This window comes from Callithrix jacchus, chromosome 17 (assembly GCF_049354715.1).
Source record: "Callithrix jacchus isolate 240 chromosome 17, calJac240_pri, whole genome shotgun sequence".
NCBI lineage: Eukaryota > Metazoa > Chordata > Mammalia > Primates > Cebidae > Callithrix > Callithrix jacchus.
Genome location: NC_133518.1, coordinates 53,527,276 through 53,554,766, shown reverse-complemented (window position 1 = coordinate 53,554,766; position 27,491 = coordinate 53,527,276). Strand labels below are relative to the sequence as shown.

The 27,491-nt window shown below is 39.1% G+C and overlaps 1 protein-coding gene across 1 annotated transcript in view; it reads left to right on the top strand.

The window, feature by feature from the left end:
- The window catches only part of COL6A6 (collagen type VI alpha 6 chain), a 154,553-nt gene that overhangs the window by 78,829 nt on the left and 48,233 nt on the right, over positions 1-27,491 (top strand). Inside the window, exons 20-25 of the mRNA XM_002759687.6 lie at positions 1,909-1,974; positions 3,288-3,341; positions 10,539-10,574; positions 12,503-12,565; positions 14,166-14,228; positions 23,636-23,698. Of these exons, the coding sequence (XP_002759733.5) occupies positions 1,909-1,974; positions 3,288-3,341; positions 10,539-10,574; positions 12,503-12,565; positions 14,166-14,228; positions 23,636-23,698 (345 nt within the window). The remainder of the gene's footprint in view (positions 1-1,908; positions 1,975-3,287; positions 3,342-10,538; positions 10,575-12,502; positions 12,566-14,165; positions 14,229-23,635; positions 23,699-27,491) is intronic.

The window sequence follows — 27,491 nt, the reverse complement described above, 5'->3', positions numbered from 1 at the left end:
ACATGGAAGCTCATTTGGCTGTTTGGAATTTCCCACTTGACTGGACCTATTCTTTTAATCCTAAGAAATGTTGGAGGAGGCTGGGCGCAGTGGCTAACGCCTGTAATCCCAGCACTTTGGGAGGCCAAGGCGGGTGGATCACGAGGTCAAGAGATCGAGACCATCCTGGTCAACATGGTGAAACCCCGTCTCTGCTAAAAATACAGAAAATTAGCTGGGTGCGTGGGTGGCGCGTGCCTGTAATCCCAGCTACTCAGGAGGCTGAGGCAGGAGAACTGCCTGAACCCAGGAGGCGGAGGTTGCGGTGAGCCGAGATCATGTCATTGCACTCCAGCCTGGGTAACGAGCGAAACTCCGTCTCAAAAAAAAAAAAAAAAAAAGAAGTGTTGGGAGAAAGAGTTAAATCAATTGTCTCATCTATAGAAGCTAGTAAGATTCATTTTGACAACATATTATTATAAGCCCATGTTTAATTGTAAATTTGTGGTAGGTAATGCTTTTTTGTCCAGTTGTATACATATAGAAAGACCAAATCAGTTCATATTCACATTGACCCACTGGTCTCTATGCAATTTGGGTGGTTGTTTTTGGTAAAATGTGCTAGTATATGATTCTTTTTATGTTATCTCTTCAGGCAGTTTAGAATTGAACCACAATGAGGGGCTTTTATGTCCAGTGGAATAAAATTCTGGACTTTTCATTACCTCCCTTTTCCTTACTTGCTTTTCCCACCAAAATACAATTTTCTGATATTGTAATTTAGGTATACCCTGCTGGAGAATTTAAGAGTCAAATAAACTTAAGGGAGAAAAAGAAGATGCAGAAAATGATATGTGGCTTTGGTAGGTAGAGGAAAGAAGCAATTTTTTACCTACACTTTAGTAATATTAGTGTTATAAAGTAAATTCCAAACCCATCTTTTTCACCCCATTCACTTATAAGCTCTGTAAGTATAAAACCATTTTGTTTAAAAAGCTTACTGAGTATCTGAAACAATGCTATGTCCCTGCTGGTGACCGCAAATTACTGATTGATTGATGAAGGTAATCTGAGCTGCTGTGAGCCCAGCAGCCCCACAGCTGGCACTCAGCAGGACTGCATAATTGTTGTCCTTTCTCAATGTGTTGGAGCATTGACTGAATTCACTGGCCCAGTTGATTGTCTCAGCATCATGGGGACACAGTTCTGTTTGTGGTTCGTATGACTCAAGCAAGAAAGACTTCTGTTTGGCCTGCTAAAGATAATAGCCCACAATGTGTACTTGTTTTCAGTGAGTTCCTGGGAAATATTTGCATGAATATTGGGAAAAATGCAAAATTTCAGGATTTTTTGAAAACCAGAAAAGTAGGGGTGAACATTCGGGGGTAGCATCTGGGAGCACCCAGGTGACCAGGAAGAGAAAGAGGGAGCCTTTCTCTTTCTCAGGTAGAGTCCTCAGCATCACTCAGTGTGCTTATTGTGTTCTCAGGGTAGAATCCATTACAAATGTTTGTCTTTTCTCAAGGGCATGGGAAAATAAAATCTACCAGCTATCAAGTATAACTTTGCCTAATCTCCAAGAAAATAGAGGAAAAGTTAAGAGAAGGGGTGGCAGTAAGAAGAGGGAGCAGGGTTAAGAGTTACCATGCACATGGGTCACATCACCCTTGCTTGCCTTGGCTGTGCCTTCTATGGAGAGCTCTTTCTCCCCACACACTCGCTTTAGGTCTCTGTTCTCTCTCTGATCATGTCAAATGTGGGAGGAAAAGAACATACTTGTAAACCGTCTTTAATTTTAACCTATTTCTGCTTTCAAATGGGTTGGACTTGTCAACTTCTTGAGAAATAGTTAAATGTTATACATAAATTATATTTTGAAGGAGAAATGTTCACACATACTAATTTTTCTCCTTATTTTCCATTTTTTAGGGAGCTCCTGGTGTTGATAATAGCATAGAAGGACCTGCAGGCTTGAAAGGAGAACGTGGAAGACAAGTAATTATGTGGGCTTGTAAAATGTCGATGCAACAGCTGTGAAGCTCAGGTTCCTAGTGGTAGAATATGAAATGCTTAACAAAAAAATTTGAACTGAAGTGGATATACTTAGTACAGGAAACTACTGTTAGGAGCAAAGTGATCTTTTCTCCTGCCTGTATGCTGCTTTGGGATTTGAGAAACATTCTTGCCTTCCTCCTCTAAATTTGGGTTGACTTGATTCACCAAGACACATCCTCAAGGTCTTCGTTCATGAATATAAACATTGGAACTCTAACTTAAAATGCAGGGCTAGCTGATAGAACTGTGCTAGCAAAAGAGTTGTTGGCCTTTCCAGTATCTGGAAGTAACATACCCTAAAAAGACATATTAGTAATACATGATAAGAACAAGATCAGGTAGATAGATGTGGTCCACACAATCAAGAAAAGTTTCTTGGGATTAATCTCTAGTCACCATGTGGTCATCAAAACCTGTGTTCAGTATTTAAAAATGGTTATCTAAAAAAATGTATGTCACTGGATTTTTTAGAATAACATTCCCTTGATGACTGTACATAGGGAAGAAGTATGATGTAGTGGAAAGAACTTTGCTTTGGAGACAGGCCTAGGTCCTATCTCATGCTCTGTCACTTACCAACTCTGAGCCTTGGGCTACTTTCTGTAAACCCCAATTTTATCATCTGCAAAATAGGGTGAATAGCCTACTTTAGAAGGTGATGATGGTGACTTAATGATATTTAATTTAATGATATAACCTTCAGTAAATATTATCTGCCGTTATTAGTAAGTGGTAAATGTAAGTCTCATAGGAGACTCATAAATTATTCCATACTTTTATGTCTAGTGATCATCTCAAGCGATCATCTAGTGGTCATACAAACCTCTGTAGTGTGAGACTGTATTTACAGTTAGGTAATGATCTGAGCAGCCAAACAGATCAAGCAATTCAAAGGTAGAAATCCAAACCAGTAGTAGCCATAGCTGACACATAGTATGCTTTATCCACACTGTGGCAACAGAGCAGGGATAGTCTGAACACTCTGAAACATGTACCCCAAACACAACTTAGACAGTAGTGATGAATAATGAACAGATGAAACCATGTCATCAGCATTTTTCCCTGCAATTCCTCATGACTCACATGGAAATGTGACTTAGGACCATGGAGTTCATGCCATTTTCCAAAGGAAAGGTAACTCTCTCATTGGTGTGTGAACTCATCTGTCCTCCCTGGAGTACAAGTTGATGTTAAAGAGAAACTCTGTCAGTGCTGCGTAATTACCAACACACATCTGTCTATTCCTTTGACAGGGAAGAAGAGGTTGGCCAGGCCCCCCAGGGACACCAGGCTCCAGAAGAAAGACAGTAAGAGCCCTTCTAGAAAGGAGACCCACTGCTCTAGTGGCTTATATTGAAAATGGCTTACTGTGGGGAGTGGGTGGCATGGTTCTGCTGGAGCTCACTACCTTGGGGAAACTAAGTAAGGGCATCTTGCAGAGTAGGTCTGGCAAAGAACTCGAGAAAGCTGCAGAAGCTGAGGTAGGAAAATGTTGACGGCAGAGGAGATCACCAGTCAGGAGAAAGAGCTGGGCAAAGAGAACCAAGTCAGCAGCTAACTAGGGGAAAAGTGGTCAAAGTGTGGCCTACTAGCTAGGCTCAGATTGCCTGTGATAGTGTTTAAATCCAAATTCTATTCTTTTTCTGCCAAATTTTACAACTGTTGAGAAAAATAAGAATGGCAATTATTAAAAAATCAAACAGTAGATGCTGGTGAGGCTGTGGAGAAATAGAAACGCTTTTACACTGTTGGAGGGAGTGTGAATTAGTTCAACCATTGTGGAAGACAGTATGACGATGCCTCAAGATTTAGAAACAGAAATACCATTTGACCCAGCAATCCTGTTACTGGGTATATACCTAAAAGGAATACAAATCATCATTCTACTTTAAAGACACATGCACACATATGTTTACTGCAGCACTATTTACAGTAGCAAAGACCTGGAACCACCCTAAATGCCCATCAGTGATAGACAGGATAAAGAAAATGTGACACATATACACTATGTGTCACATAGTGGAATACTATGCAGCCATAAAAAGGAATGAGATCATGTCCTTTGCAGGGACATGGATGAAGCTGGAAGCCATTATCCTCAGCAAACTAGCACAGGAACAGAAAACCAAACACTGCATGTTCTCACTCATAAGTGGGAGTTGAACAATGAGAACACATGGACACAGGGAGGGAACAACACACATCAGGGCCAGTTAGCGGGTGGAGGGATAAGAGAGGGTGAGCATTAGGACAAATAGCTAATGCATGTGGGGCATAAAACCTAGATGAGGGATTGATAGGTGCGGCACACATGGCACACATGCGCTTAGGTAACCTACACATTCCGCACTTGCATCCAGGAGCTTAAAGTAAAATATAAATAAATATTTAATTTTTTTTTAAAAAGGGAAAAGAAAAGAAGCCAGTCCTGATATAGGCATATCTGAGTGAAATTGGGTCACTTGCTTATGGAACCCATTGTTGGGGGTGTGGTTTTGGTTTGATTTTTATTTTATTGTGTTATTGTTTCATTAAGTACTTAAAAAAATTTCTGTGTGCAGAAAAGCACAGAAATTATCAAAATATTCAATAAGAAGAGTTAACTTTAATGAAATACATTTGGATGCCTACATCAGGGTCTGAATTAGGCCTTCTCATCTCATTTTGCAAGGTTTTCTTTTCTTTCTTTATGTAGTTATCCAGCCTTCAATTTCCTCCACCCCCTCCCGAATAGAAAATGTTTTAAAATTAAGCACAAGTAGAAGCTAGTTTAGTATATTGCATTTATTGAACATTGTCATTTCTGAACGGACGTTTATAGAACCAGCTATTATACTCCATCAAAAAAAATTTTTATCTTGGAGAATACCAGTGTTCTTTGCAAGGCAGAGAAAATGAAGAGATTACATTTAAAACATGCAGAATTCGATTGCTAGAAAAGTGCTTTACTAATCCAGTTTTCATGCATATAAAGAAATGCATTTGCTATTCATTTCACTTTCTAAGAGGGTGTAGTCAGCTTACATACCCCTGGAAAGTATTTTCATCTTAAAGACTATCATCCAGGAAATCCTGACATGGAAGGATGAACTTTTACTGTTTCGTAGCCTCCAGAGGCTAATGCAATATTGCTATGCATTATTTAAACCGCACCACTCCCATGAAATGTGGTCCCCATTTGGGTTATAGATTCAGCCACGTCATTCAGGAGTAAAAGTGGGACTTCCAGTTAAAATGGCAGAGTAAAGATGTTTTCACACTATTCCTCTTGAATGCATCTCACCAAAAACAATAAAAGAAATTAAAAATCGCGAAACAAAGAATGACCACAGCTTCAAGCTGCAAATAATAACAAACACCATCCAACTGTTTTTAAATCTCAATCTTAATGAATAAGAATTTAGAAAGCTGGCCGGGTGTGGTGGCTCACGCCTGTAATCCCAGCATTTTGGGAGGCCGAGGCAGGTGGATCACGAGGTCAAGAGATCAAGACCATCCTGGTCAACATGGTGAAACCCCGTCTCTACTAAAAATACAAAAAATTAGCTGGGCATGGTAGTGCGTGCCTGTAATCCCAGCTACTCAGGAGGCTGAGGCAGGAGAATTGCCTGAACCCAGGAGGCGGAGGTAGCGGTGAGCCGAGCTCATGCCATTGCACTCCAGCCTGGGTAACAAGAGCAAAACTCCGTCTCAAAAAAAAAAATTTTTTTAGAAAGCTGACACATCAAGTGAGACCTCATGCAGAGATTGGTTTTCTTTAAAACTAGCAGGTTTCTTAAAATTAACAAAATCCAGGGACATGGTAGATTTTGAGAGAAACAGGAAATATACACATAGGGACAAAATTCAACAGAGGAGGCAAAATGAACGAGAAACTGGAAAACATTCCACTTTTATTATGTAGAACTAGCAACCAAGGCCGTGGAGGCTGCAAACAAAGAGAGGCAGCAGTGCCTATCACAACACAGAGAAACTATGACTTAAGGGGCTTCGTGTGAGTTCCATGAATCTCTTAAACATCAGTAGTAGAAGGAAGATGTAGCTCTAAGGTGAAAGAAATCATTCATTTGATGAGAAAGTGTTTGAGGCAACATATCTATGTCAACGCTTCCAGCCCTGTTCCAGCTACACTTCCCCATAATTTCTTCAGTAAACAAGTGCTCCTATTCAGACGGTGAATGGTCAGGAACATTAATAGTCTTTATTAGATGATTAATCAGGACCTATGCATAAAGCTGCAAGAGAGAAAAACATGGGCAAAGGACAGATACAGGCTCATTAGAAGAGGAATTATTCAAGGAAAAATTTGAATTCTGGCAAATAGTTCTTCAGAGTCTCAAACAAGTGAAGATAACATTATTGCTCGTAAAGTTGAAGCACTGACAAGACAGTAGAAAGTGAGGAGAGCAAGCTGACAGTGCAGAGGAGCAATGGAAACAGAAAAACGATATGTTAACACCTGACATTTCTATTCTTTTTTGTTTTTCTTCTATTCAAGTAAAATTAGATGTAATTTAATTTTACAATAGTTGAGTATGATCTCTTTTTAATAAAAAATAGCAGTATTTAGAATTTTATCTGTGAGAATGGGTGAGATGATGTCAGGAGTCAGGATTAACAGATGTTAATGATGCTTCTAAATGGAGGAGTTGGGGTGATTTTAAAAATTTTTCTATGTTCTCTGCATTTAAATATTTTTAAATCAGCAAGTATCATTTTTATAACAGTAAAGTCATTCTTTAAGAAAGTAGAAAAGTCTAGTGTTCACTGCAAACTTCAAGACGAATGTTACAATGAGCACAGAGGACTCCTCAGTGCACAAAGATCTGCTGAGCTGGTAAGTGATTGGAGGATGGCCAGTGGTAGAAGTGGCCTGTGGGGAAATAAGCAGCAAATCTGACCTTTACTCATTTGAACACCTACAGTCCACCCACAACACTACTAAATACTAGAAATAAACTCAACTACAAACTTAGACAGTCTTTCCTGTCAAGGAACTTAGAACCATGTTATAGAGTGTCGTTTCTCAGCCTCAGCACTACTGGCATTTGGGTTAAACAACTCTCCGCTGTAGGAGCTGTCTTGTGCATTGTAGAAGATGCATATTATGCATCATCATGTTATGATGATGTTAACATCGTCCCTGGCCTCTGCCCACTAGCTGCCAGTAACACCCCCGATCTGTGACAATGAAAAATGTCTCCAGATATTGCTAAATGTTTTCTGGGGAAAGGGAGAGTGATAAAGCCTCCTCTTCCTGTTGAGAATCACTTTGTAGAGGGGACAGACCTGTAGAATTAATACGCTGTTACCAGTGCTATGCTAGCAGACTATAATGAATTGGGGGGAAAGGCAGGAAGGAGGGACAAGGAGGAAGGATCTGGGTTAGAACGCAGTAGTTCTGGGGGAGATGAGGAAGAAAGAGGGGTTGGCTCTTTCTGAGCCAAACCTGAGAATTAGAAGAGATTCTTGTGCCAAGGATAATGAGAAGCAACTGTAACCTTACATTAATGCATAGTTTTTATTCCTAGCTAGTCCAGAGGGCTGTTAGTTATGATTTACCCTTTTCCTGCCTCTTGGCACTAGTTTAGAGGCATCCTGAAGTGGTGTCGGACAATCGTTTGTTATTGTGAATGCTTGCCATTCAAACTCGGTATTAATTTGATGTTTTACCATTCAGAATGTCCTGTTCTTTTTCTGATAATTCTTCTTCCCAAATTAGTCTTGATGGTTCTATATCCAGGAAATTGGGCCCTGTAAAAAACCAGAAAGTCAGGCTGGTAGGGGAAGGAAGGACTGAGTACTCTCTTCTGGGCCATCTTCTCTCAGCTCCCTTTGGGGAGATTGTCTTACCTGATGTGCTCATTCACAGTCTATTTAAAGATAAGCCAGGTTGTCCAGATGTGTTATCAGACATCTGCAGTCCTTGAGTAAACCATTAAAATATTTTGGGATTTCATCTTTCTCGTAGAAACACTTGAAAATTTTAGGAAAAATTGCAAAATCATCTTTCATATTTCCTTTTTTCTCTTTCTCACAACAACCCAATGTATCTCTCCCAAGACTTTCATTTGGAGCTTAAATCCCAAGTAAGAATTTAACAAAGGTGCTGTGCGATTACTTCTGGAGATGTTTTCATTGTGTGAATGGTGGATTAAAGCCTTTCTCATCCATTAAGCTTAAAAACTCCTAACTAGGACCAGGTGTCAGGTTTTGTTCACCACCACCCAGCCCAGCTCCTGGAAGGGAACGGGAACTGAAGAAGCATGTGTTACAGTAATTCTTTTTCAGCCAGCCCTTTCTAAATCAAACCTTAAAGACAGGAGGGAAATAATGCTTATTGATGTGATTGAAACATTGTGACAGCAAGCCAGAGAGAGATTTTTGAACATGGAGGTCTGTTCCATTTCCCTTACACGTACTGGAAGCTCTTTATTTTGCCTAAATACAGAGTTCCATTCAGTTCCTCTTAACAAAACCAGATGTATCCACCTAAAGCTGGGGGTTGACCATATACTTTTCCAGCTCCAAAAACCCCAGTGACTTCTGCTAAATATTGTAGAAACCCTTCAGCCTAGTAACCCTGCTACTTCCCTTTCTTCTCACAATTTTGACACAGATGACCTTGTTACTACAACCAAATATGCTTCCTATTTTTCTGCCTGTACTTCATTGCTTAGGCTGTACCTCTGCTGGAAAGACTTGATACATCCTCTGTCTGTAGGACTCCTACCCAACCTCTGAAACATCCTTCTCAAAAATCTCTACTTCCAGGAAGATTTTCCTGATTTGACCAACTGAATATGATTGTTTTCTTTAAAACCTATATTTCTATCTTTCCTGTTTCTTATGGCATTTGCCATACTCTGCCTTGTAAATATTTGTAATATTTATCTCCTCCTCCCAAACCCAAAAAGTGAGGGTTCCCTGAGGTCAGTATTGTGTGTGTGTGATCTTTATGCTCCCATGTTTCCCATCTAGTATGCTCTGTGGGTAGTAGATATTTTTCAGATGAAAATATCTACTGATAGTTTTCTGAATAAAAGAACAGTGAATTGAATCAGAACAGAAAAACTCATGTGCTAAAGGAATGGAAACAGCTTATTTTCCTCCCTCTGATAAGAGGATTTAGGGTTTCCTCTCAAGATGACCCATCAGTTTTGTGTAAAAAAAAAAAAAAAAAAAAAAAAAAAACAAGACAAAACAAAAAACTCTAATAATTTCCCCAAAATACAGTCTGTTTCTTATATGACAATAGTGCATTTGTCCATTTTCATACTGCTGAGAAAGACATACCTGAGACTGGGTAATTTATAAAGAAAAAGAGATTTAATGGACTCACAGTTCCATATGGCTGGGGAGGCCCCACAGTCATGGTAAAAGGTGAAAGGCATGTCTTACATGGAGGCAGGCAAGAGGGAATGAGAGCCAAGTGAAAGGAGAAACCCCTTATAAAATTGTGCTCATGAGACTTATTCACTACCATGAGAACAGTATGAGGGAAACCACCCCCATGATCCTGTTATCTCCCACTGGGTCCCTCTCAAAACATGGGAATTATGGGAGCTACAATTCAAGATGACATTTGTGTGAGGGCATAGCCAAACCATACCAAATAGATTTGACTGAAATATGATAAGCAGAATTTAAAGTTTGAAATACTGGCTTCTCAGAGAATATTTCAAATTTCAATCAAGACAATGTAGTCTGATCTTATTGAATTTTGCAAATCTTGGGTTTTACTTTTACTATAACATTACTGAATGATCCTAAGTTAGACAACAAAATGTCATTGTCTCTTGATTTCCAGGTCTATGAAATGAAATACTGATCTAGAATATCTCTAGACCCTACACTTTCAAATGACAGTGGTAGGAAAACCCACTTGATTATGTAACATCATTTTGATTGGATATTTTATTAATATATTGGATTGAGTAACTTTTGAATGCTTGAGATAATTTTATTTTTCTGAGGTAAGCATATTATTTGGGTTTTTAAAAATAAGATTAGTTTGGCCATCTTTATATCTGAACTTAATCTATTATAAAGTACATAGAGTCAGTTATCCCAGTTTTTCCTCTGGCCTCCTGCCTTTTGGCTAGTTTACCCCTGGTTCCTGGCTTCCTTGGTATGGTGCTTAAGGAAAAATAAAAGAAATAAAATTCAAATAAGTGAATTTGCAGCTCGTGAACAGCTCTAGTAAAAGTTTAGTAGAGAAGAAATTATTGACCACAGTCTGTTCTCATAAGTATCTGTAGATTTCAATTGTCTATTATTTCCATTGTCAGTTATTTCAAGGAGATAAATATTCAATTGCCCTAGGATAGAAATTTAGATTTAGCAATATTATGTTTCATGGTACAGTGGAAAATTGAATGTTGTAAGCACTATGTGGGAATTATTACGTATATTGGTGGCATAAGGTGTCCATTATGATTTTAAATCAAATATAAAAAAGCATTTTCTTCTGAATTAATGATATCCACCTTTTTCTATTTTAGGCAGCTAATGGCAGAAGGGGACCTACAGGCCCACAGGTACAATGATTTTTCCCCTTAACTCCAAATGACAAATATTGCATCCAATTAAGGAGCTGGAATAAAGTCCCTGTAAAGTCTCTAAACTTCCCTTTTTGATGATATTGGTTACGAAATGGAATGTAGGAAAAATCTTAGGTTAGGATTTTAAGAGTTCATAGTTTACAATGATGTGGGCACTTTAGTCAAAAACCACAAAAAACTAATGGCCAGAGATGTACTTAGCACAAGTATTGTTAAATTTAACTTTGCTTGGATTTTAAGTACAAACTTGAATAACTTAGTAGATGATTATTATTTTACATTTTCATTTAACTTTGGAATCTTACTTACAATTACATAAAACCCCATATAAACCAAAAGAATACAATAAAACTTTTATACAAATTGGATATTCTGAGTATTTTGTTCAAAAGTTGGTTAAATCAAAAACCATATTCCATTCTCATTGCAAATGTTAGTGATACATTATATGTGTTTCATGAACCTACAATATTTATGAAAGAGTGGTTGTGACTTACAATTTTATAAAACATACATCCTCAGATTAGAAACATCATGAGGATAAATAATCAACTCTCAGTGGCAACATAGTGAGACTCCAGAATGTTAAAGATAAAAAGCATCTTAAAAACTACCAGAGAGAAAGGATAGCTTTACTCATGAAAAGAATGACAAAGTAGATTGCAGCAACTTCTGTTCAGCAATAATACATGCCAGAAAATAACAGAGTAATATCCTGAAGGTACTGTTGAAAAATAATTAACTTAGAATTTTATACCTAGCCAAACTATGAGTAATGTAAAATAGACGCATTTAGACAAAGAGAGCTTACCATCCAGACATTATCCCTCCCTCCCACATACTTTTTCTTTGTCTGTTTCTGCTTCTGTAACAAAATACCTTAACCTGGTAATTTATAAACAACAGAATTTTATTTCTTATAGTTCTAGAGGCTGGGAAGTCCAAGATGAAGACATGAGCAGATTCAGTATCTAGTGGGGGCTTGCTGTTCACTCCAGAAATGGTGCCTTCTTGCTGCATCAACACTTGGCAGAAGGGGCTGACAGCTACCTTAAGCCTCTTTATAAAGGCAAAAATCTCATTCAAGAGGGTGAGCCCTCATGACCTAATCACCTCCTAAAGGCCCCACCTCTTGATACTATTGCTTAGAGGATTAAGTTTCAACATATATGAATTTTAAAGGAATGCATGCATTCAGACTACAGCACATTTCAAGGTTAAACTTCAGCAAAAAAGAGAACCTACCCAGAAAAATGTCATAATGTAAATGAAATGAAATTGGAGACAGAAGGCATTAAAATTATTTTTTCTGATTTCTAGGAAAAGGTGTCCATAAGTGACATTTAATCACATCCAACAATATAACAACTGAAACATAAACTCAGGGTATCCTAATAGTTGCCTAAATTATAAACTTTTTGAATTCTTTACTCTTTGTAACTCTCATCTGTGACAGAATTCAAGAACAATATGAAAAGAATACCCAACTTTTATTCCCTAGATATGTAATTGATTTGAATATAAATATTAATATGATGGTGTAAGATGTCTGATGATATTTGAAGAAAATATGGACTAAATTTTGAGTGTTTTTAAAGCCACCTAGCTAAGTTAGATATAATGCAAATTTTATGGAAAAGGTGTGGGGGGTGCATGTGTGCATGCATGCATGCATATATATAAAGATGGAAAGGAAATATACCAGTATACTAGCCGTGGTTATCTCTGCTTGATGAGATTATAGTTTTTAATTTTCTTTGTATTTGCATTTATTTTTCACTTTTTTTTTTTTTGCAAAGATTATGCACTGACATTGTGACTGAAAAAATATTTATAAGCTTGCAGGTAAGGGAGACAAAATTCTCAGGGAACAGTGTTAACAGATTGATACTTTCTCACCACAGGGAAGAACAGGGATCCCAGGACCAGATGGACTTGAAGGCTCCCTGGGACTTAAGGGCCCTCAGGTATATATCAAGACCAATCAGTGTGTGAGAACATAAAGAAGAATCTGGGAATAGAAAAATCTGAGAACTTGATAGAAACTCCCCTTGAAGAATTACAGATGTTTAAAGTTTTCATGGTAAAAAAGTAAACAAGCAACACAGTTCGGATTCAGGCAGCACTTGGTCTGCTTTAAGCTTCTTCCCAGTCAAGAAGTGAAAAGTGAATGGGCAGGCTAGGCAGTGGTCATTGTGTCTTGGGATCAGAGTAAGTAGGATATTCCAGAGAGAACTTGAGCCAAGGAAAATGTTGAGCCACAAATCTGGGATTTGTGGTTAGGTTAGCACAGTAATAGTGCAGTGTTACATATCTGGGTGCTCACGATGTAGAAAAATTGGCTTTACTCTTAGGAAAGAATTGCTCGAAAGACAGCTGGAGACATCAGTGGGGTGATGTGCAGTGCAACGCTCAGCCTGCCTTTGCCAGCTCACTTCTCCAGGGAGCTCCCTCCTGCAGTTTTTCCTTTGCAAGGAACGAGCCATACTTGGCTCCTTGACTGATCCCATGAGGGGTCGCATGAGGGGTCACATGAGGGGCCAAAGAGGGCAAAATTCGCTAAAATATTATGATAAGGGAAAGGAGGTCCTCAGTCTTTCACTGAGATGAAAGAAAGGTCAGACCACAAAAAAGTTAGAATTTTTTTTTCCTCTCCAAACTTAGTTTTGAAAGCTTGAGGAACAATCACTGGCTCTGCTATTTTTCAAAGTTTTAATCCACATAAAGTAACTATTATATGTTGGCAGCTTGTTGCATGGAAGTTGGGCAAAATGTCCTTAAACCTCAGAAGGGAAAGTTTGTTCACATTTTGCCGAGATTCAGAGCAGTGAACAGTCTTCCCCTTGGACCTTTATCTCTTCCTCGCTTGATGACTTGACTTTGTTGTTGCTTTCCAGCTGAAGAAAGCTCGCTTCCTTTTTGCCTTCAAGTGAGAAATAGTTGCCACTGGGGTTGTGGGGAAGCATTTCAGTAGATTGACTAGCTTTACTTCATGCTAAGCAAGTAACACTACAGCATCCCTTCTTCCATTTTATAGAAACTTACATTTTTTTAACAACAAAATTTGAAAGGAGAAGCAAAAACCAAACACAGCAGGAAGGTTTCTCTGCATAATATGTGGAAGCCACAGCTTATTGGCAGTATAATATTCCAAAAGCAGCAATAGTCAGATTTCATCTTCCTACATGCCATAACTTGTTTATGACCGGTCTTCACTGTGGTTATTGAATAGAAAACTTATTTAAATGTTCTGGTTCCAGATTTGTATTTGTAAAGAATATTTTTCTTTTTAATGGAAGAAATGCAGGGGAATGTAGAAAGCAATATGGAAAAGCTCAACCATTCAGTATTTCATCCAAGCCCCAGTCAGTTTGACTGCAAATCCTCAACTACCTCAATTTCAGATTGGACATTCATATTCCTGCACAAATGAGAATGAGCTCCACAGGCCAGGATGGAAGCAAAAGGCATGATTGGAGCTCTTTTCCAATTTCTGTCCATATTACTGACTTAGTATTTCTACTTTAGATATTCAATTGAATATAATGCTCGATTCTATGTACTCAGGGCTCAAGAGGAGAGGCTGGTGTGAAAGGAGAAAAAGGAGGCGTGGGAAGTAAAGGTCCCCAGGTATGTAATGAGAACGACGGTTGCATCTGACTTCAATCTTGGCTTGAAATGGATGTCTTTGTGGTTTCCTCCCTGCAGATGGAGTTATTTACCACCTGTGAACCAGGAATGTTTATTAGGTGTGACTTCAGCTCAATGTGGTGGCCATATCACATCACGGTCCCCATCTTGCAGAGCAGGCTCTCACTGTCAGACACAGAGGCATAAAATCTAGCCCTCTTTGCCTCAGCTGCTCAGCTTTGTAAATCTGGTCACGTCACTCCCCTGATCGCAGTCGTCTTGGGGTTTCTCATCCCTACCCCCTCACCCTCAGAATACAGCCTACTTTAATTAAGTCCTCAAACTGGCTACATATGATTATCTCCTGGGGGAATTATAAAACATTGCACCACGTAGACCCTCCCCAGGACACCTAAATCAGAATTTCTGGCAATGAGGCCAGAGTGGTGGTAATTTTAACTTCTCCCTAGGAGATCCTAATACAGACCTAGGGTTGGGAATGACTGCTCTGCATTAGCACTGCTCCAGCTTCACAGTGCAGAAGAATCCCCTAGAGGGGACTGTTACTAGAAAACTTGTTAAAGTGTGCATTCTGAGTCAGCAGGTCTAGGGCAAGGCCTGAGATTCCGCACCTCTAAGGAGCTCCCAGACGCTGCTGATGCTGCTGGTCCAAACCACATTTTTAATAGGCCGTACATGTCCTGGCCCTCAGCTACCTGCTGTCGTAGTGTATATTATTTGTTTAGCTCTTTGCCTGTCTCTCTTCTAGATTGCAAGCTCCGTAAAGGATAGGACTTTGTCTTATTTACACTCTATCCCTAGAGTTCAGAACACCAGTACCTGGTACACAGTAGAGCTTCATACATATCTGAATAATGAATCCAACAGTAAATGAATGAATGAGACACAGTTGGGAATTGTTCTCCACTAACACTAGGGAAAAGGAATCCATTACTTGTGTATATTAGTTGAACCAGGCAGTACTCAAATATGTAAGTGGTTGTGTTTATCAATAGAAAGTTTAAGAAAATTTAAGAGGCTATTTGCATATACTTGTATCTCATTACACTATTTCTAGTTATAACTTTTATTTTAGGTCCAGGGGTACACGTGCATGTTTGTTATGTAGGTAAGCTGCACGTCACAGGGGTTTGGTGTACATATTTTGCCACCCAGATAACAAGCATAGTACCAAATAGGTATTTTTTTTTCTGATCCTTTTCTTCCTCCCATCCTTTGCTTTCACGAAGGCCCCAGTGCCTGTTGTTTCCTTCGTTGTGTCCATGTGCTCTTGTTGTTTAGCTCCCACTTACAAGTGAAAACATGTATTTGTTTTTCTATTCCTGTGTTATTTTCTTAGGATAATGGCCTCCAGCTTCATCTATATTGCTGCAAAGGACATGATCTCATTCTTTTTTATGGCTATGTGGTATTCCATAGTGTATATTTACCACATTTTCTTTTTCCGTTCTGTTGTTGGGCATTTGGGTTGATTTCATGTCTGCGTTTGTGAATAGTGCTGCGATGAACATACACATGCATATGTTTTATGGCAGAATGACTAATATTCTTTCGGGTCTATACCCAATAATGGGGTTGCTGGGTTGAATGGTGTTTCTGTTTCAACTTCTTTGTGGTATCACCACACTGCTTTCCATGATGGCTGAACTAATGTACAGTCCCACTAGGAGTGTGTAAGTGTTCTCTTTTCTCTATAACCTCACTAGCATCTGTTATTTTCTGAGTTTTTAATAATAGCCATTCTGACTGGGTGTCACTGTGGTTTTGATTTGCATTTCTTTAATGATTGGAGATACTGAGCATTTTTTAATACAAGACTGTTTGATACTACATAAAAGATAAGTGTTTGTGGTGCATCTCTCCATGGGTTTCATGGGAGGACGGCAGGGCTTCTCTGACCTGTAGTTCAACACAAGAAAGGGTTGACAGCCTGGAGGTAGGGGATGCTGCTGTATTAAAAAAGGAGAATGAGGCCCCTCTGGTGAGGTCTATATCCGTGAGGTGGGAGGTAGGTTAGAGGCATGGGGGCAGCACAGAGGGGAGGGTTGTATGGAGTGGGATTGAGCATTTTTTCATATGCCTGCTGGCCATGTGTATGTCTTCTTTTGAAAATTGTTCATTTCCTTTGCACACTTTTTAATGCGGTTGGTTATTTTTGGCTTATAAACTAGACTAAGTTCCTTAAGGTTCTAGATATTAGAATTGGATATATAGTTTGCAAATATTTTCTCCCATTCTATATGTTATCTGCTTACTCTTTTGGTAATTTCTTTTGCTGTGCAGAAGCTCTTTAGCTTAGTTGGGTCTCATCTGTCAATTTTTGTTGGTGTTGCAATCGCTTTTGTCATCTTTGTCATGAAATCTTTGCCAGATCCTGTGTCCAGAATGGTATTTCCTGGGTTATCATCCAGGGTTTTTATACTTCTAGATTTTATATTTAAGTCTTTAATCCATCATGAGTTTATTTTTGTATATGGTCTAAGGAGAAGGGGTCCAGTTTCAATCTTCCCCATTGATCTTCCCCAGAACTGTCTGGCTAGACAGTTCTCCCAGTACCATTTATTGAATAAGGAGTCTTTTCCTCATTGCTTGTTTTTCTTGGCTGTGTCAAAGATCAGATGGTTGTAGGTGTGTGGCTCTATTTCTGGGCTCTCTATTCTGTTCAATTGTTCCAGAGTTTGCTTTTATGCCAGTACCATGCTGTTTTGGTTAGTGTAGCCTTATAATACAGTTTGAAGTCACATAAGGTGATACCTCCAGTTTTGTTCTTTTTGCTTAGGATTGTCTTGGCTATTCACACTCTTTTTTGGATCTGTATGAATTTTAAAGTCGTGTCTCTATTTCTGTGAAGAATGTCATTGGTAGGTTGAGAGGAGCATTCAATCTGTAAACTGCCTGGGGCATTTTAAAAGCATTGATTGTTCCTGTCCATGCACACGGAATGTTTTCCCATTTGTGTCATCTCTGCTTTCTTTGAGCAGTATTTTGTAATTCTCATTTTAGAGATCCTCCACCTTCTTGGTTAGCTGTATTCCTAGGTATTTTTACTTTTACTTTTTTGTGGCAATTGTGAATGGGATTGCATTCCTGATTTGGCTCTCGTCTTGTATGTTATTGGTGTATAGAAATGCTACAGATTTTTCTATATCAATTTTGTGTACTGAAACTTTGCTAAAGTTGTTTATCAGATCAAGGAGCTTTTGGGCAGAGACTATTGGTTTTTTTAGATACAAAATCTTGTCATCTGAAAACAGAACAGTTTGACTTCCTCTCTTCATATTTGGATGCCTTATGTTTCTTTCTCTTGCCTGGTTGCTCTGGCCAGGACTTCCAGTACTATGTTGAATGGGAGTGCTGATTGAGGGCATCCCTGTATTGTTCTAGTTTTCAAGGGGAACACTTCCAGCTTTTGACCACTCAGTACGATGTTAGCTGTGGGTTATAGATAGCTCTTATTATTTCAAAGTACATTCCCTCAATCCCTAGTTTGTTGAGGGTTTTTAACATGAAGGGATATTGAATTGTATCAAAAGCCTTTTCTCCGTTTATTCAGATAATCATGTAGTTTTGTTTTTAGTTCTATTTGCATGATGAATCGCATTTATTGATTTGTATATGTTGAACCAATCTTGCATCCCAGAGATAAGGCCTACGTGATTGTGGTGAATCAGCTTTTTGATATGTTACTGGATTTGGTTTGCTAGCATTTTGTTGATGATTCTTACATTTATGTTCAACAAGAATATCAGCCCAAAGTTTTCTTTTTCCATTGTGTCTGTGCCAGGTTTTAGTATCAGGATGATGCTGGCTTCATAGAATGAGTTAGGGAGAAGTCCCTCCACCTTGATTTTTAGGAATGTTTCAGTAGGAATGGCATCAAATTTCTTTATACATCTGATAGAATTTGGCTTTGAATCTATCTGGTCCTGGCTGTTTTTTAGTTGGTAGACTTTTTATTGTTGAGTCCATGTTGGAGCTTGTTATTGGTCTGTTTGGGAATTCAGTTTCTTTGTGGTTCATCCTTGGGAGGTTGTTTGTGTCCAGGAATTTATCTCTTTCTTCTAGATCTTCTAGTTTGTGTGCATAGAGATATTCTTCGTAATCTCCGAGGGCTTTTCTTTTTCTGTATTTCTGTCGGGTCAGCGGTAACGCCCCCTTTTCATTTCTCATTGTGTTTATTTGGATCTTCTCTCTCTTTTTGTATTACTCTAGCTAACTAGTGCATCTTATTTTTGGCAAAGAACAAATTCCTTGATTTGTTGGTCTTCTGTATGGTTTTTTGTATCTCAATTTCCTTCAGTTCAGCTCTGATTTTGGTTATTTCTTGTCTTCTGTTAGTTTTGGGGTTGGTTTGCTCTTGGTTCTCTAGTTCCTCTAGTTGTGATGACAGGTTGTTAATTTGAGATCTTTCTAACTTTTCTGATGTGGGCATTTATTGCTATAAACTTCCCTCTTAACACTGCCTTATCTGTGTCTCAGAGATTCTGTTATGTTGTATCTTTGTTCTTATTAGTTTCAGGGAATTTCTTGATGCCTGCCTTAATTTCATTATTTACCCAAAAGTCATTCAGGAGCAGGTTGTTTAATTTCCATGTAATTGTATGGTTTTGGGTGATTTTCTTAACATTGATTTTTATTTTTTATTTTTATTATACTTTAAGTTCTGGGGTACATGTGTAGAACATATAGGTTTGTTACATAGGTGTACATGTGCCATATTGGTTTGCTGCATCCATCACCCCATCATCTACATTAGGTATTTCTCTTAATACTATCCCTCCCCAATCCCCTCACCCCCTGCTATTCCTCCCCTAGCTCCCCTCCCCCATCCCCCAACGGGCCTTGGTATGTGATGTTCCCCTCCCTGTGTCCATGTGTTCTCATTGTTCAACACCCACTTATGAGTGAGAACATGTGGTGTTTGGTTTTCTGTTCTTGTGTCAGTTTGCTGAGAATGATGGTTCCCAGCTTCATCCATGTCCCTGATTTTTATTTTTATTTCAGTGTGGTCCAAGAGTGTGGTTGGTATAATTTTGGTTTTTTTGAATTTCTTGAGGACTGTTTTATATTTGATTGTGTGGTCAACTTTGTGGTATATGCTATGTGGTGATGAGCAAAATGAATATTCTGTTGTTTTGCGGTGAAGAGTTCTGTATATGTCTTTAAGTCAAGTGTTTAGTTCAGGTTCTGAATATCTTAATTTTCTGCCTCAATGATCTGATACTGTCATGACACTGTTTTAAAGCATGTTAATTATTGCTTGTGAAGATATTTGTTTTCAATTTTGATGAAAGTGCTTCTTCAAGAAACATTAAAACTTTAAAATGTCATGGTAGAAATAACTTGATGAAAATAACTATTTTGGATTCATATCCTTGAATCAATAAAAGCTTGCTGGTAACACAAATTGAAATTTGCTAAAAAAGGAAATGCCAAGAAAAACATATCATGTGATTATCTCATCTGTTTATATAAAATATGGGTATGTGAGTGAGTGGAAATCCGAAAGTCTCGGAATTTCTCTTGTTCTAGAATCCAAAGTTGCATCCACATGGCTGTGCAGAACACGTCTGTGAATGAGTACCCTTTAATCTTGCTTTGGCAAGATTGATCATGGCCATAAATCATTCAGCCTCCTGGCATTGTGAGAGTGAGTCAAAAGGTACCACTTCTTACTAGTCTACCTCTTCCATTTTTCTGGCTGGAAAACATGGTTTTTCTTTCTTTGCTTGCTTTTTTTGAAATCCCTTTGTCAATACAGTGAAAATGCTGTTTCAAAGATGTGTACAATTTTTTTATGTTCAGGACATGGATGAATGGAGCCTCAAAGTTGTTGTGTCCAAAAGAAAGCCACAGAGACAAACACAATTAGATACACAAGAGAGCGTTATTCTTGACTGGTTCTATAAATTTCCTGCCAAAGGTTTCATATCGTTTAACAGTAGCCAAGGACCAGTCACTGGAGTGGAATAACATGAGTGTTTTTTAATTGCAGGATTTGATGTTTTTCTTAGGATATACATTTAGAAAAGACGTGTGTGCTAATCCAGCCAAGTATATGACTGTGATACAAAAGAATACAGTCCACGGCACAATGAAAAGGAAGAAAGAGCTTTGAAAGGAATGGCGTATTCTTCTATACCTTCCTTCATTCCCTCATATCTAACTTTTAGAGAAGCTGAGCATTTGATCTCCTTTGGTTTACATTAAGGTCCTAATCTAATTTAATCAATGCCTGAAAAAAAAATGGAAAATTAGACACTAAAATACAAATTTCAGTTGAAGCTATAATTATTTTTTAAATACGTTTGTGTTCTTACTGAATGAATCACTAGTGGCTTGTACAATATCAAGAAAGATTGGAGTTGTTAATACAATTTGGAGTCCAGAGTAGAATTTCTGTCTTTGTCTTTACAAAAGACAAACCTTAGATGAACCACTTGCTTCGATGTGCCTGAACAGAAAGCAATGGAAGCAGTCACAGAAAACAAGGCTCCAGAGGCAGCAATACCAACATTTCCAGGGATTTTGCATATTAAACAGACCTTAAACTTTATTCTGAAAGATTCTCAGAATTTCAGACAAAGCAGTAACATCAGCCTGACATTTTTAATCTCTTTCTAAAAAGGGTGGAGAATGGATTAGAGAAAGACCTGGCTACAGTTAGGAGAGCCAGAAATTTAGGCAGAATGCAAGATGGGCCAGAAGGCAAGTAATGGGAATGGAAGGGGGAGGGGTACAGAAAATAGACAGATTCTGTGGACCTTGTAGCTGAGAGGTTTTGAGAAGTGACATAGTGGGAGGGTCCAGGATGTTTCTCAGATTTCTGGCATGAGTCTCAATGGTAGTAAAGGGTAATACCATTCCTTGATGAAAAGAATATGAAACTGGAAGCATGATTTAGGGTAAAGATGATTATTTTGAGAATCCATTTCTATGGGATGTCCCATGAGCATTTTATTTTATTATTTATTTATTTAGAGAGACAGAATCTACTCTATCATCCAGGCTGGAGTGCAGTGACACAATTATACTCACTGTAGCACTGAACTTCTGGAGTCAAGTGATCCTCCTGCCTCAGCCTCCCAAGTAGTTGGCACTCTGGGTGTGTCCTGCCATGCCTGGCTAGTTCTTGTGTTTTTTTGTGATTGTTTGTTTTGTGGCATAGGGTCTTGCTATGTTACCCAGCCTTTTAATATATGACTCTGGTGTTCAGTTGAGTGGTTGGGACTGGAGAGCATGTATTTAGGAGTCTTTGTGTAGAAGTGATGTGCAAATTCATAGGCGTGCCACTCAAGGAGAGGGGGTAAAGTGAGAAAAATGAGGTCAGAAGATGGAGCCCTGGGGCACACAGAATTTAGGAGGGAAATAGAATAAGGGGAGTCTTCAAAGGTTAATGAGAGGAGGCTGGAGAGGGACCGGGAGGACCATGGTAACTTGGTATTACAGGAAAAGCTTCAAAGAACGCATGATCAAACTCAAAAAGGTCAGGGCAAAAAAATCAACTGCACTGAACACAAAAGTCAGAAGAGTTAGCTCTGTGTAGTGCTGGAAGTGAAAGAAGGGAATGGGTTGAGAGATATTCATGGAGGGTGGCAGTATTGAGAATTTTCTTTAAAGATGAAGGGGGAGAGATAGGGTATTATGGAACGATTATTCTCTTTGTTAGTAACCAATTTATTGTTCAACAATCCTTCCTATTAGAAAATTTTTTATGTCCAACATATTGCTTTAAAAAATTTTTTAAAGATGAAAATGTTAATGTCACGATATTTTTGTTCTGAACAAAATAAATTTGCAAGGATCATGCTCATTACACAGAGGTTGGTTTATTTATGTTTACATTACAACAACCATGGACAAATGTTGTGAAAATAATTTCGGTTCACTGGGATTGGGATTCTTTACAAATGTCAGTAAACAGTTTTATCAAAAGAGATTTCTCTTACCATGTTTGGATATCCCAAAGGAGAAATCTGATTCCAAATGTTAATCCCAGAGAAAGGTACTTGTGTCATCTCTGAACTGGTATTTCAAAATGTTCACTCTTAAGCTGTTCCAATGAAATACGCTTTCTAGAACGTTGAAAGGACTTCCATTATGTCTAATAGCTTTTCAAATAGATATGTGTTACCTTTTTTTTTTTTTTTTTTTTGAGACGGAGTTTCACTCTTGTTACCCAGGCTGGAGTGCAATGGCGCGATCTCGGCTCACCGCAACCTCCGCCTCCTGGGTTCAGGCGATTCTCCTGCCTCAGCCTCCCGAGTAGCTGGGATTACAGGCACGCGCCACCGTGCCCAGCTAATTTTTTTTTTGTATTTTTAGTAGAGACGGGGTTTCACCATGTTGACCAGGATGGTCTCGATCTGTTGACCTCGTGATCCACCCACCTCGGCCTCCCAAAGTGCTGGGATTACATGTGTTACCTTTATCTGTTTAAGTTTTGCTGTGTTTTTCAATAAGATCTTAAGGCTTTTTTTTATTTAGGTTTTGCGTCTTTCTTGTTAAATTTATCCTAAGCATTTTACAGTTTTTTCTTCTTTTGGTAAGTGGGAATTTATTTACATTTACTTTTCTAACTTATCACTAGGAAAGAGAAAATTATTTCAGAATATTTCTCTTATACTACCTGAACATATCTTATGAACACTGTTTTTAGTAAAGTTTCTTGGGCTTTCTTGTGTTTTTTTGTTTGTTTTTTGTTTTTTGAGATGGAGTTTCGCTCTTGTTACCCAGGCTGGAGTACAATGGCGCGATCTCGGCTCACCGCAACCTCTGCCTCCTGGGTTCAAGAAATTCTCCTGCCTCAGCCTCCTGAGTAGCTGGGATTACAGGGACGCGCCACCATGCCCAGCTAATTTTTTTGTATTTTTAGTAGAGACGGGGTTTCACCATGTTGACCAGGATGGTCTCGATCTCTTGACCTCATGATCCACCCGCCTCGGCCTCCCAAGGGCTTTCTAATATACATATCATATTCTTTTCCAATAAAGCTCATTTTGTCTTCCAAAAAATGTATTCTACCAAAGGACCAGTAGGATTATAGTTCAAGGCAAATGTCATTTGGAATGGCTTCTTTAAGTGTTAGGCATTTTAGCAACATCTGTTCCTAGAGAAAAACAGAACCCGAAATCACTTTGGAAGAGAAAACTCACAAGGGAGCACAATTCTTTAGACAACATCTGGCATGAATCACTTTCTTAATTTTCTTGTATTTACTAGTATTTATTTGATGGTGGCAATACTTTTTTCCAGAGCAAGAATTGATAGAGCCACAACTCTTCTCCCTTCTGTGGTTCATTTTCCTCTTATAAGAGACACAAAGGGTTTGAGGGAAAGTTGCTTTATGTTTTGTTACATTTGCAATTCCCTTTTTTTTGTTTCAGGGACCCCCAGGACCCGGAGGAGAAACAGGGAATCAAGGCCGTTTGGGAAGCCAAGGAAATAAAGTAGGTCACATTCTTTATACTCACCAAAGTTGAGGTTTTCTGCTCAAGAGACTTGTGTCTGGTTGTATTAGCCAGAGCCCTTTCAACACAGACGACAACACATCTCCTTGCCCCTAAACGCTGGCTTGATTCTTAGAGAGCCAGCAACCTCTAAGGACATGGGTGTGGACCTGGATGAGATCAGGAATTCCAGCTCAGCGTAATTTCAGAAGGGAGGGATACACCCAGTTGGAGCTGAGGGATCTCAGGGACCAAGGGACATTCTGGGGCAGGCTTTCCTTTCTCTTTTCCAACCTCTCTTAATTTCCTCCCTCCCTCTTTGTTTTTTCTATCTTTCTTTCTTTCCCCCATTCATACAAACCTTTGGTATGCACCTTTTAAGACCAAGGCCCTGTACTGAGCATTCAGTTGGGCTGAAGAATCAGCTCCAGGAATGAGATCTTCATTTTTCTCATTGATGTACCCTCTGTGCTTAGAACAGTGCCTGGCATGTAATAAGTGCTTAGTAAATATTGAATAAATGAATTTGTAAGTGGCATGATACATATATGACATGAAACCAACCCCAAATAATCTAGAATATTTCCATAACAATAATCTGTGACATAAAATAGAGATAAGGGGCTAAAATGGAGGTTTAAATAGCATTATTAGAATCATTTCTGGGATGGGAAAAGAGGCATCATAAAAAATACAAACTGAGTAGGGCTTAGAAGATAAAAATTTTGGCAAGCAGAGAAGGGAATATGGGGGACTGTAATGAGAAGAAATCATGTGAAGGGAGGCACAAGGTTGGAAAATCCTGAGAGAGAGGAGGTATCCAGGCATGAAAAACGATCATGTTGTGATGCAAGTCTGTGGTGACTTTATTCAGTAGCCAGTACAGTGTTATCTAAAATTTTTGAATGGAGTGGATGAACACAGCCAGACTTCTGGAAGATTTCAAATAGGCAACTCAGTGAAGAAATATTACGAAGCCTGGCCGGGTGTGGTGGCTTATGCTTGTAATCCTAGCACTTTGGGAGGCTGAACTCCTGACCTCCCCACTTGAGGTCAGGAGTTCCAGACCAGCCTGGCCAAAATGGTGAAACCGTGTCTCTACTAAAAATACAAAGATTAGCTGGGTGTGGTGGCACATGCCTGTAATCCCAACTACTCAGGAGGCAGAGGCAGGGAGAATTGCTTGAAGCGAGGAGGTGGTGGTTGCGGTGAAATCATGCCATTGCACTCCAGCCTGGGTGACAGGCAAGACTCTGTCTCCAAAAATAAATATTATGAAGCCTGAGAGATTGAAAGCTAGGAGAACAGTTGGTACACGCTTAAAGTCTCCAATAGTGATTAGGTGATTAACAGGGTGAGACTTAACTGGTGATGATTCCATAGAACTCTTCTAATAGGGGACTGAGGCAGAGAGGAGTATGCTAGATGACTTGGGGGCTTCATGCCTGAGTGGTAACCCATCACAGATGTAGAAAACTCATTAGGAGAAATGGGTTTAAGAGTAAAGAACATCACTTGGGGGATAGAGGAAAGGGTTTAGGTCTGGTTGGAGATGTAAATTTCAGAGTCATTTGGGTTAAAACTAACTCTTGATGATGCCTGTTAGTAAGAAGTACAAGAAAAAATAAGACAATGAATTATTAGGAAGAAAGGAAAATGAACAGAAAAGCACACTGGATTCTGAGAAGAGTTCAAGAAGGGGAAATGGAGAATACCAACTGGTACAGAAAAGTTAAGGAGGGTAGGAGTGGAGAAGCCATCGTATCTGGTGTCTAAGACATTCTAAAGCAATTTCATAAGTGTAGCAGGTGAGAGGAGAGAAAGGGAGACAGATTGCAAAGGACCTAGAAATGAGTGCGGAGAAAATGGATAAAGGGCTGTAAACTCCTCTTTGGAAAAACTAGGCCTTTAAAGGGAAGAGGAAGACATTAACTCCTCATCCTGGCAAAGTCTAGGAAAGGTCGATGTGGGATGTTGATTTGTTTTTAATGACAGAAGAGACTGGCATGTTTATAATCGGAGGAGAAAGCCAGGGAGAAAAGAGGAGATTGAAACTGTAAGAAATAATAGAGTAGATGATTAATGGAGAAATTTGACAAAGAGGATGAGCTTGAGGGCATAAGAAAAGGGGTTAACTTTGTACTGATGAATTGCTCAAGGCTGATAAAATAGAGTCCAGTGGTTGAGTGTTGCAAAGACAGTTAATTGGAGGACCTAACACGATACATGTATGACAAGAACAATCAACTGCAAAAGGAAGGGACTGCTGTGGCATGTAGTATAGCCATCTATGGCATGTAATCAGGAAATCAAAGTTTGGAACAGAGGCAGTGCTACCTTCTTGCTCCCAAAGGAGGCTGTGGGGAAAGTGGTATCACTGGTAAAAATCAAGTTTCTCTTACCAGGGGTAGACATAGATAAAGGGACCCTAGAACTGGCGAGGGGTGACCGTGGGGAAGTAGATAAACAGAAGGAGGGCAACTGTGCCTTAGAAGATCCTTATTAATAATAGAGACTTGGCAGGAATAGCGGGGGTCAGGAATTTAGAAGGCAAGGACCCCAAAGAAAACCCAAACCCTGTGAACTGCCCCAGGATGGACTGGGCACTCTAGACTCATGATTCACTGAGATAAACCTCAGACACTTACCCCTTCCTTACTCCAGTAAGTGCACATTTCCGGGAGGCAAGCAACCTGGCAGTTCATCCTGGGCTCAACACCTGACACTGCCAATAACCAAGCACGTGGGCCTAGACAAGCCATATGACTTTTCTTGTTTCCTTACTGTGAGGCAGATATATTGGAATTTTAGTGTGCATATGAGTCAGCTGAGAAGCTTATGTAAAAGCACATGTTGCTGGGCTCCACTTACGAGAGTCTAATCCAATGGGATCCAAAAATCTTGACACATGAACCCCGGATGCAGCAGGTGGTCCCCACGGCATACTTTGAAAACCACTGTCCTAAAAGGCACCAAGGCAGATGATCTCCTCCTTCCCTTTCATAGACTCCTATTCTTAATCACCCCCAGAGTTCAGTGCTGGTGGTCACTTGCCCATTTGCCCTTCTTATGTTGCTTTTCTGTCCTTAAAAATGATTTAATGATTCTTCACCTCTTAAGTGTAGGTTGCACACACTTTCACACTCTTTCTTCCAAAGAGTACAGTATGGAGGGAGAGGGAGATAGAGAGTAACTTGGCATTAGGGAAACTTGACTGCCACTATCTCAACCAGAAGATGAAAGTTAACATCAACAGTGATGTCATCTTCATTGTATATACCCTTAATATGATGTGATGAGAATGGCCTTTTACCTGTGTGATCTTCCTCCCCAAACCCATAAGCCCAGTTCAATCAGAAAAGCACTAGAAAAACAGCAATGAGAGACATTCTACAGAATGCCTGGCCACTACTTCTCAAAATGGTCAAGGTTATTAAAAAAAAAAAAGTCTGAGAAACTATCTGGTCTAAAGGAGCCTAAGGAGATATAACATGTGGATTCTGGATGGGATCCTGGAACAGGAAAAGACTATCAGATAAAAGAAAAGGAAAAAAAAGGAAAACCTGAATAAAGTCTGGGCTTTAGTTAATGAATCAATATTGATTCTGTTGTGACAAACGTCCCCTACCAATGCAGCTAGTGTAACACAATGTTACGAATAGGGGCAAATCGATGTGGATATGTAGGAACGTTCTGTACTATGTTCACAACATTTCCGTACATTTGAAACTCTTTGAAAATTAAAATTATCTTTTTATAAAAAGGAGTGAACTCCCTCTCTAAACCCGTGTTG